Source organism: Pararge aegeria, chromosome 25 (genome assembly GCF_905163445.1).
Source record: "Pararge aegeria chromosome 25, ilParAegt1.1, whole genome shotgun sequence".
Lineage (NCBI taxonomy): Eukaryota > Metazoa > Arthropoda > Insecta > Lepidoptera > Nymphalidae > Pararge > Pararge aegeria.
The window spans coordinates 4,023,118-4,034,964 of record NC_053204.1 but is presented as its reverse complement, the minus strand read 5'-3'; the positions used below and the strand labels follow the sequence as shown (position 1 = coordinate 4,034,964).

Below are 11,847 nucleotides of genomic sequence, written 5' to 3'. Positions count from 1 at the left end.
TAACACTTCCAAGAATATGTGTACAAAGTTTAATGAGGATCGGTTAAGTAGTTTTTGCGTGAAAGCGTAACACACAAACTTACATTGACATTTATAATATTAAGTAGGGATAATGTATGGATACTTTTTGTGGCCAGCGTTGTACAAGTGCGTGGAAAATGGATATTCTTACGAAAGTAGGTGAACCATGGAGCGATGCCCCGGGATACCGTCCAGCCTACAGAGTCATGTTAGTTTACTTCGGGGAAAAACATTATTACTTTGTTTATTTGTGTACAACATTGTTAAAGCATTAAAAGTAGTGAGAGATAAGACCATTATACTCGCCACTGCACCAACGAGGTCGACAGAATTGTATTTAAAGATAGATTTATTAAAAGTATCATTGTTTCAATTCTACACAGTTAAATTTAAAAAAGACTCGAGAAAGTATTCTTTATTGCACAGTTAGAAACACATATATCATCGACATAAAACGACATATCGATATGAGTTGTACAATTGGCGGCCCTATCGCTACAAAGCGATCTCTATTTTTGTATGGAAAGTGTTTTTGTGTTATCTCCCGCGTTCGGCTAGGTTAAACAAACGGCGCCGATAAAATTCCTTGTTTTATGCACTCGTGATACAATCTCCTAGTATCAGTGGCGTGCACTTCATACATGCACAAAAGCACTGCCTACTCTAAAATTTATATATAACTGGTATATGAGGAGTTTTATGTAATTTCCCTGCTGTATGCATATCCTGGTAAGAAATCCAGTAAGAACGCCACTGCCTAGTTTGTTTTACTAGCTGCATGTTTTGAATAGATTTTAAATATATATTAGTATGTAGCCGTACCGTATATATTTTTTTTATTATATATATCTCTGATTTACTAGTAGTCTTGGTCTGTTGTGATGCACTCAATCTCTGTTCTAAATAACTCTAAGATTAGTTCGCGCTTGAGACAAACGTACGTAATATATACTCCAAAAGAAGTGTTATTTTGAATTCCATATAAACCCTTTACCTTTTACTATCCCGAGATGAAGTGACCCTGTGCCAAATTCTACCTTTTGTAATTTAAGCACCACCTACTACACTTAAAAAAATACGACTATTTTTTCCAATATAAATGATTCTAAGATTCCAATATAAATGAATCGTAGCTTGATCAATTTATCGCCCCCAAAAAAATTAAATTAAATGATAAAAAAATTAAATTAAATGATATATATTTATCTATAAAACACGAATAAAATGATGAAATTATCTAGCACATTTTCTGACCATTATAAATTATAACTGCTCCAATCGTCTTGACTGTAAACGCGCTGATATTTTTATGATAAACAATCTGAAATTTAATTTTTATATTATTCTTTAGAAAAATTCTAATTTGTAAAGTAAAATTATTTTCAAGCTCCTATTTAACATAATGATGAAAAAAAAAAAATTTAAATATTTTTGACCTACACCAAATAACTTTAAAAATATTCTGAAAAACAGTTTAACATTATTTTGAAATGCCCTGACGTGGCTACATGTGGATAAGCTCATTTTATCAATATTGTGTATGTAATGTACTTAATAAAACGACGGACTATCGCAGAATGGTTTATTGGTAGAACAACATAATGAAGTGCGGGCTAATTATTAAACTACCTACATTACACTGCTCTTCTCCAAATTTAACTATTGGATTTACATAAAAGCCAATAAAAAAAAACTAAATATTTACATCACTTAATTAATTACAATTTCATCATCTTTTTGACCCGCGGTCTTAATGCCATACGAAGAGGACTATTCGTATTGGGAATCGCTTGAGAAGGTGAAGGTGCCTTTACTAGCTGATTTTCTGTATCTGTTACAGGAGACGAACCGACAACAGAATTATCGAAACTTTTGAACGCTTCATCATTCATCTCTCTTTCTCCCGAGTTTTCATTATCCACCATGCCTGTTAAAGTATACCTAGATTTTTTATAATTTTTGTCAAGTATTTGATCAACGTGTCTTCTACTAGTACGATTGTCATCGTCTGTTTTGACAACATAGGAGACGGGACCGGTTCTATCCAACACTACACCTTCCTTCCATTTTACTAAATTATTATTATAGTTCCGGACCAGAACCCGGTCTCCAGTGCTCATTTCTCGCAATGAGCCACCGCGACGTTCTTCTTGACTTGATTGTTTATCGCGAATGACATCTCTGGTATTCGGTCGTAAAAGATCTAACCTGCCGCGTAACCTGTGTCCCAAAAGTGCTACGGAGGGTTCTTTTTGAGTGGTACAATGTTCTGTATTTCTATATGTAAATAAAAATGTACATAACGCTTTTTCTAAATTCACGTTTTCGATTATAGCCTTCTTTAATACTAGCTTTACAGTTTTAACAACGTTTTCAGCTGCACCGTTACTCGATGGATGATATGGGGCGACTAATATTCGCTTGATTCCATTCTTATTCAAATAATGTAAGTATTCGGATGAAGAAAATGGTGGACCATTGTCGCTCACAATGACCTTGCATAGACCGAACCGGGCAAATATTTTGCGCAGGCAAGATATAACGGTAGCTGCCGAAGTATTTGGCACTGGTTCCACTTCCAACCATTTGGAATGAGCATCTAAAATAACTAAATAATATTTATTACGAAACGGACCTAAAAAGTCAACATTCAACCGCGACCAAGGCTCCACCGGCCACTCCCACGAGTGCAGCGGCGCGGGCGGCGGCTGTGCGCGCAGCGCGGCGCATGCGGTGCACTCGCGACACACGCGCTCAATATCGGCGTCCAAGCCGCTCCACCACAGATAGTTCCGAGCCAGCTGTTTCATTTTAACAACGCCTATATGCCCGGAATGTAATTCGTCTAACACAGCGGAGTGCAAACTGGCAGGGATAATTACTCTATATCCCCAAACCAAGCATCCCTGTTCTAAAAAAATATTTTCCCGCCTTAAATGATATTGTTTGTAACGATCCGATTCAATTTGTTCGGGCCATCCGAACTTAACATACCCTACAATTTTGTTTAAAGTAGTGTCTTTAGCAGTTTGATATTTAATTTCGTGAAACGTTATAGGCAATTTGTCCTCTATAAAAAATAAATAACTATTATTTCCGTTATTATTACTTGAAACGATACTTTGACGATTAACGTTTTCTTCTAAAGGCAAACGAGACAACGCATCTGCGAAACAGTTTCTAGCCGAAGAAATAAATTCGATGTCAAAGTTGTACGCAGCTAAGCGAACTGCATATCTCTGTAAACGGCTAGCCGCCGTTTGCGGAATACCTTTGTTTTTACCGAAGATATAGCTTAAAGCCTTATGATCGCTGCGCAAAATGAAATGCCGACCAAACAGATACTTATCATGCCTGCTGACTCCAAACATTATGGCTAAGGCTTCTTTATCTAGCTGCGAATAATTACGCTCGGCCTCATTAAGAGTACGCGAGGCGCAACTGATAAGACGTTCCGATCCGTCGGAGTAGCGGTGCGTGAGAACCGCGCCGAGTCCATACGCGCTACTGTCCACCGACAACAGCAACGGTAACTTGGGATCGTAGTGTGCTAGCACAGGCGAACTACTGAGAATGTTTTTAACTCTTTTGAAGGCACTTTCACATTCGCAACTCCAATACCATTTTACATTTTTCTTTAGTAAATCGTATAAAGGTTTTAATACAGAACTCATGTTAACACAAAATTTATTGTAAAAGTTAACGAGACCAATAAAACTTTTTAATTGCGTTACGTCTTTCGGTGATGGCGCCGAAACAATAGCTTTTATCTTATTTGCATCAGTGTGTAGACCCTTTTTATCAATTTTGTATCCTAAGTATGTTACACTGTCCTTAAAGAATTCACATTTAGACCAATTTACTCGCAACCCGGCCTCTTTTAATCGGGCTAAAACGGCACGTAAATTTTTACAATGAGTCTCTCTGTCTTTGCCAGTCACACAAATATCGTCCTGAAAAGCTACAGTAGAGGATAAGCCACACAGAGTTTCTTCGATCAACTTTTCAAAATACTCAGGAACACATTTTATTCCAAAAGGTACTCGCTTGTAAACGAAGGTGCCTATGTGTGTAGTTATAGCGGTCATGGGTTGCGAGTCCTCCGTTAATAACACTTGCTGATAGGCGTGGGACAAGTCTAATTTAGAAAACTGTTCGCCTCCCCCAAGGGTAGCAAATATATCTTCAATTTGTGGAAGAGGATAATGAAAATCTTTTAATAGCGGATTAATAGTGACCTTAGTCTCCACAAATACGAATGTCTCCATTTTTTTTTATTATAGGAACAATAGGCGTACCGTAATCAGAACGGTCTACCTTATAAATGACGTCATCTCGCTGCAACCGCTCCAACTCGCGCTCGACCGGCGCGCGAAGTGCGAGGGGAAGCGGGCGCGATTTAACGAAAATTGGAGTCTTGTCAGCTAAATGCAACTGCATTCGAGTTTTAAAAGTCCCAAGCCCATCAGCAAAAACCTCGGGAAATTCTTTCCTTAATAATTCTATAGTATTATCATTTTCGCATCTTTCGGATAAATTATGGCAATTTGTGATATCGATTTGTAAAATTCTTATCCAGGCACGGCCTAGTAAAGGAGGGCCGCCGTTTTCAACAACATACAACGGTAATTTATACAAACGATTTTTACATTGTACATTTACCATAATATATCCCAGAGGTTCAATAACACTACCTGTGTAAGATCTTAACCTTAAATTTTTATGTTGTAAACAAACGCTAGAAAAATGATTATCATAAAAATGCTTTGAAATTACAGAGATCTTACTACCAGTATCTATTTCAAATTTAACTACAGACTTTTCTACGTTTAATTTGATATAATACGGGCCGTCATTACCCTCGCAAATTATATTATAAAAATCTAAAACACTGTCATCGGAATCATTAAAAAACAACTGACCTTTTGTGTTTTTCTGTATAACCGCATCACTACACTTATCAACATTACCGCACACGACCTTCAGGTGGCCCCTCTGCCCACACGAATCACAGCTGTAGAACTTGTAGCGGCACCGGGACGGCGGATGCCCGCTGCGCCCGCAACGCCAGCAGCCGCGCCGTGAGCCCTCGAGGCTCAGCGCACCGGCCCTGGCCGCCGCGTCTGCCTGCACGCCACCCGCTCCCTCGCGCCGTTTCATGCGCCCGCGCTCCGCGCGCGCTGGTGAGGATCTGATGCGATGCAGCCCTTCCGAGATGGCGCTGGAACTCGCCCCGGACGCTGCCTCCGCTGCATGTCTCTCCGCTGCCTCGAGCGCCAATGCGAGTTCTATTGCTCGCTTATAATCGATGTTCCGCTCGGCAAACAATCGTGACCTCATATCTTCACTTTGAAGGCCAGAAACAAACTGGTCTCTCAAATTTACCTCCAAAGAATCCCGAAAATTGCAATGTTTGGCGAGATGTTTTAGACTTTTCAAATAATCACTCACTATCTCCCCTTGCTTTTGCTTCCTTTGCCGGAACATATGTCTCTCTGCGATCTCCGACCTTTGTGGCTCCAAGTGGTCTTTGACAATCTTCACTAATTGTTCAAACTTCTTGTCTTCCGGTAAATCCGGGGAACACAAGTCGCACATCAATTCGTAACATGCAATGCCGACATGTGTTACCAACGTGGCCACGTGTAAATCTTCACTGATGTTATTTAACGCAATAAATTGCTTCACCCGACGACAATATGCATCCCAGTTGTGGGAACTAACGTCAAAAGGCTCGATTTTACCAAAAGGCATGATTTTAATTAAAATAACCGACTGCGCCAAAATGTAATGTACTTAATAAAACGACGGACTATCGCAGAATGGTTTATTGGTAGAACAACATAATGAAGTGCGGGCTAATTATTAAACTACCTACATTACAGTGTACAGTATTGTGTGCTGTATATGAAATCATTAAAAAAATGAATTGGGTGTGCTGTTCATAAAATTAATGAAAAGAATTAATTGATATTCATTATGCAACGGTTGTGCCAAATCTAGGTAACAAACAAACTTATATACAAAAATGAAAGTGCAGACCCACTTTCACTTCTGTAATATTAGTATGGATAAACTCAAAAACGAACGAAGAATTACTTATCCAAAGAACAGAGTCTGCATATTCAAACAAAAAACTTTGCATATACCTAGGCCAAAATTCCCAAAGTTGTAACTTGGAAAACTTTGAACAGATATAGCCCGAGAGCCACCGGCCGTTTGACAGAGTTCGCACATTCAAAGGAAAAAATGCCTAAACATAGACCAAAATGTGCAAAGAAACTGGGAAAACTTTAAACGGGTATAGTCAAAGAGCCATTGACCTTCGATTAAGTTCGCACATTCAAATAAAAAACTTAGTATATACGTTGATCAAAATTTGCAATGTAATTTGGACTGTTTTGAACAGATTTGGTATCCTTAGTCAATTTGCATTTCAATGAAGCACGATTTAAATTTTCTAAACTTCATTAAAGTCTCTGCGGGGTCATGCCGAAAATTACTAAAAAAACATCAAAATCATACATTCTTTCACAATTATAATATCAGTATGGATTATATACATATATACACACACAGATCTATTTGCAAGTATTGCAAGTTTCATGCCTTCAGAAAATGCTGACTTTGAAAGGACCCAGATAAAAATACTTCTTATGCTCATGACTGCAAACTTACCTGATGGTAAGGGATGATACCGTCTAAGATGGTAGGTAATGGCTTAATAGGGCTAACATGTAAGGGAGTACGCCAGTTCTATTTAAGCCATACCCCTTATCGGTTTCTTCACGACATCACGTGCGGGAAATCGAACCCGGAACCTCCAGTTTCAAACCACAGCACTCACCGCTGTACCAGGGCAAACGTCACACACTATGCCACCGGCTCTCAGACTATCAGTACCTCTGACATTTAAGCCAGCCGAAGTTAATTACTCCAGACCCTCCGGCGTGTTTGAGTTTGAAATTTGAATTCTGCTGCTCGAAACAGACATGACAATCTTACAGTTTAAGCAAATTACGCCGTCCTTACCTTGAACTATAATAACATAGTCTTTGTGGGACAAAAATTTAATTTATAAACAAAAAGAAGCATTCCAATTACTAGAAATAGACATAAATTAGAAACCGTGTACACGACTAATATAGAAACATTAAAAACCACTCCACTTTAGAATGGTTTCTCGAACAAACAGTTAGTCACATACCGTTCAGCAGTAAACAGTAATTATTTATTGGATAGAAGCAGGCGTTACTTCCAAATATATTATGAAAATTAAGCTTAATTTGCTATACTCCGCGAACAGCAGGAGAATCTCTATGGTGTTATTTATAATTATGTACTTCAATCCGAATACTCCACACCAAACAGATTCTCGGCAATGTACCCTCTACGCACGTTTCGCTCCGAAACCGAAGCATCTTCAGGAGATGTTGACTTTCCAATGAATAATTGTTAAACTTACCGTGTGTTGATGTGGACTTAACAATTATTCATTGTAAAGTCGACATCTCCTGAGGATGCTCCAGCTAAACCATTTTGACTGAATTTTGATACGGAGATAGATTATACGCTGGATTAACACATAGGCTGCTTTTTATCCCGGGAAAATGTTCGGTTCCCGCAGGATTCAAGAAAAACCATAAAACCGCGTACGAAGCCTCCGGCAACAGCTGGTATGATATTACCAGCTGTTGCCAGAGGCTTCCTATCATGAAAATCTAATTATTTTTGTCACTCGGACACTTCTTTCACCATCTTATTTTAGTGATTGTATTTTCATTACTCTTAAACTAAATGGAATGAAATTCGAAGCTCCATTTTTTTTACAGAATTGAAAATAAAACACACGGCAAATAAATGTTACCGAGACGAAGTTAGGTACGTACTTACTTACACAAAATAGCGCATGAATTATTTATGAATCCAATATTTTCTGGCTGAGTCAAGCGCATTATGTCAACCTCTGTAGACTTTGTTTTAATATTGAAGAAAGGAATCGCGACCTTGTTTCACTCCGCATTTTATGCAAGAAATATTAATATACAGCGTTGGTGCTAAATTAGTCGGGTGTTAATTACTCACAGTGACTCATGTGTCTTTAGTTTTTAACCCCTGACACAAAGTTTGACGTCTCAGTCACACATTGTGTATGTGTGTGTGACTGAGACGTCAATCTTTTAACACGCCGTCGTTTTGCTGCGGGGGATAAAAACTAAGGACACATGAGTCAACGTAAGGAATTAACACCCGACTAAATTAGACAGACACACATACATACACAATGTGTGTGTATGTGTCTGTAACTTTGTATTTCTCATAAGGAACCGATTTTGATTTTGTGATTTTTGATTGAAAGGTGAATTAGCCTGGAGTGTTTTTGGCTATGTTTAGTGATGGTCAAAGATGGCCGCCGCAACAAAATGGCAACGCAATTCTTTTTAATTCAGGTTTGTATTCTTGAATTCTGACAAGCCCAAGCCCAATATCTTTAAATATGTGAATTTACTTGGGATCACAATCAGGCTCTCGTAATACTTCTGCAAACATATTAACTAACCTCTGGATAAATGGATAGTTGCCTATGAAAACAAAAAAAAATTATACCTCATACATTAGTTAAACGGTGATAGCTCAGTCAAGGTCTGGCCCAGGAGTTCCGCGACGAACGTGGCATCACGCGGACGCAGCGCGATCGCTCCGCGGTTTGTAAAAATTAGTAAAAGTGGGAAAACTTTCATTTATAAATGTGTTCTATATCTTAAAAGTTACGTGATAGTGTCTTGTACCTGTTAGTGACAAAATTAGAAATATTTGATGCATATTTGGAACATCTATGTGCGTTTTTGTAAATAATTTTGTGTGTTTGCGGCATAAATACGCGTGCAATTCTCTTAAAGTCGCGGCGACCCCCCCTTTTTCTGACGTTTTATGGTGTGCATAAGTGACCGTGGCATTTTGACAAAGTTTTGGATTTTTCTCGGTCAGCATTGTGATGTGAGAGAACATTTGCGGTCACAGGTTTTCTAAAGCTGACTTTTGAGGCCTACTTGTTTCCCTATCGGATGCCACTAGGTACAAAATTATATTTTACAGCATAGCCTATGCACCCCTTAGTTCTCTGGAAAAAAATCTAAATGTTCAGAACGATACTCTTTCAGTAGTAAATATTTACACCAAACGGCGTCGCCCGTACCAACTGCAAATCTATATTTGTACCAACTGCAAATCTATATTTGTAGTACAGATATACCTAAATCAAGTGATCCGACGTAGTCTCCGTACCAACTTAACCGACGTAGTCACTACTCAACCTTTTGTTTTGATTTCGCAAATTTTCTATATTTTCGCATATTGGTAATATATTATTGACATGGCACCCTCGGATGAGATCCAAGTACAAATTGACCCCCCATCATCAGCTGACGCCACACCTAAGCCAGCGCCTACCTCTAAACGTGCAGTACGCGCTCTCCCTGCGCACTTGCTCCCTGACCTCCCTGCGACTGCGGATGAAATTGTCGACCTAACCTCACTTTCAAGAGTGGTGACACTACTCGCGAAAATTACTATCGAGGCAATCACTGATGGAAGAAGCGTCACCGCCTCGAAAAAAAGGATAGTAATTCGCGCTGCGGAGGAGACTCAGAAGGCCATTACAAGATACGAGCGGCTCGCATCGCCTATGAGGGTGAATGTTGGCGCACCATTAACCAACGCAACCCACGCTATCAATTCGACCAATTTAGCTAACGCTTCACCCGCTGCCTTGAACCCAAGGTGCTCAGCGACTTTGGCCAGCGACCCAAAAGACGACCTCCGACAAGAACTCGTGACGTGCGTCTCCGAGGTTAGGAAGCTGCGTGGCGACCTCGCCACTGCCGCCTACAAAACACTCCGTGCTCCTGCTTCTGCTGCGGCGGCGTCATATGCGCTGATGGCAGGGCGTCCCACCCCAGCGCATTCAACCACCCCTCATCCGACGCCCTACGCATCTCGCACCATGACTTCACCCCCGCCCTCACTGACACCGTCGACAAAGCCAGCACTCGTTATTACTACAAAGACGCCAGTAACAACCCGACAGGAAGCTGTCGAAGCTTTCAGGAAGAGCATCAGCTTCCGGGAGGCCAAGTATGCGCCCTCTAAAGTGTCGCCACTGTCTAACAACAAACTCAGGGTGGAGTTTGACTCTATCCGGGACTGCGAGGACGCCCTGAGGCGCCTGCGCGATTCTCCAACGGCTCGGGTAACAGCGGAACCAGACCGAAAACTAAGGCCCATGATAATTTTAAAAGGTATTTCCGTAGACGTATCGTCGGACGATTTGGTGAATGTTGTTCTCGGGCAAAACACAGAGTTAGACAGAGAGATACACACGAAGACATAAAACTTAAATTCAAAAGAAGCAACCACAATAAAAACCTGTATAACGCCGTCCTCGTAGTGAGCCCACAGCTGTTCCGAGCTGCGGTACAAATGGGAAGGGTTCGCGTCGATCACCAAAGGGTACACGCGGAGGAGTTCTCCCCATTCGTACAGTGCCACCATTGCCTACAGTTTGGCCACGTGCGTAAGCACTGCGGCTCGGAGCAGAGGCGCTGTGCTCGCTGCGCCGAGGCCACGCACGTAGATACCGACTGCCCAGCGCGGGAGAATCCGCATGCAACCCCCAAGTGCTATAACTGTGCCGCCAGCAACGTTAAATTTGGCAACACCCACGACACCGCACACCTGGCAACATCCAGCTCCTGCACGATACTTGCTAACATGAGACAAAAAATTCTTAATAACATTGACTATGGATACACACACTAAACTCCATATTATACAGTGCAATACCGACCGCTCGCGCCACAGCTTTAACGAATTTATCAATCACTTCATCTCTTCCAGACACACAATCGCTTTGGTTTCCGAGCCATATACGGGGGCTCGGGACGAGGTTAAGTCTATCCGCGGTCTTAACTCCATCAGTTCCCAGCCAAAGGAAGAGTAAAAGCTTGCATTATCGCCAAACCCAATCTATCCATCATTGGTCTATCGCAGTACTCGTTCCCGAACCTTTGCGTGGTCCGGGTCCAAACCGGTCATACTCACACACACATAGCATCTGTATACGTTGAGCCTGGCACCGATATCCACAGTACACTTACACACACGGACAACTTCTTACAACAAACCTCTGATACCCGTTGTATCTTGGGTGGCGATTTCAACGGCTGGCACCCACTCTGGGGAAGCGTCCGAGCGAACCACCGTGGGGAGGAGGTTATCGACATGGCCCATGCAAGCGATCTGTATGTGTGCAACGAAGGTAACACGCCCACCTTCGAGACCGTCATCCTCGGCCACGCACGTTCTTCAATAATCGACCTAACCTTCGCATCCGCTTCAATCCATCACCTCATCACTGGCTGGAAGGTAGACATTCACGCATGCCCCTCGTCACATCACAACGCCATCTCTTACACATACACGTACACGCGCTCCCGGAATTACACAGCACGGTTCGACCACACGTCCACCTTCCGCTACAAAAACACGAAGGCTCAGTGGGCCATTTTTAAAAGCTCTCTACATACCCAATTCACCAACGCTGACATTCTCGACACCGACATATACTCACTTAACACACATCAACTTGAAAAATTCATAGACATTGTCACTGAAACCATTCACATCGCCTGCAGGGAGACCATGCCAACCAGAGCTCCCGGCTCCGCATGCGCACCACCCCCGTGGTGGTCTGACTTACTGGAAGCCCGGAAGACCGAAGTGATCCACACCCATCATCAGCTCCATCTGGCCAAGAAGAAAGGAGAA

The 11,847-nt window shown here is 41.4% G+C and overlaps 1 protein-coding gene and 1 pseudogene across 1 annotated transcript; one reads left to right on the top strand and one right to left on the bottom strand.

The window, feature by feature from the left end:
• Window positions 1-1,739: 1,739 nt before the first annotated feature.
• On the bottom strand, window positions 1,740-5,834 carry LOC120634740. The gene is made up of 4 exons (XM_039905514.1): window positions 4,924-5,834; window positions 4,320-4,455; window positions 3,431-3,571; window positions 1,740-2,932 (listed from the first exon to the last, which is right to left on the bottom strand). Exons 1-4 carry the CDS (start codon window positions 5,773-5,775, stop codon window positions 1,740-1,742), a joined length of 2,322 nt encoding a protein of 773 aa, XP_039761448.1. The 5' UTR covers window positions 5,776-5,834.
• A 3,560-nt stretch (window positions 5,835-9,394) lies between these two features.
• Window positions 9,395-10,839, top strand: LOC120634739 (annotated as a pseudogene).
• The last annotated feature ends 1,008 nt before the right edge of the window (window positions 10,840-11,847 follow it).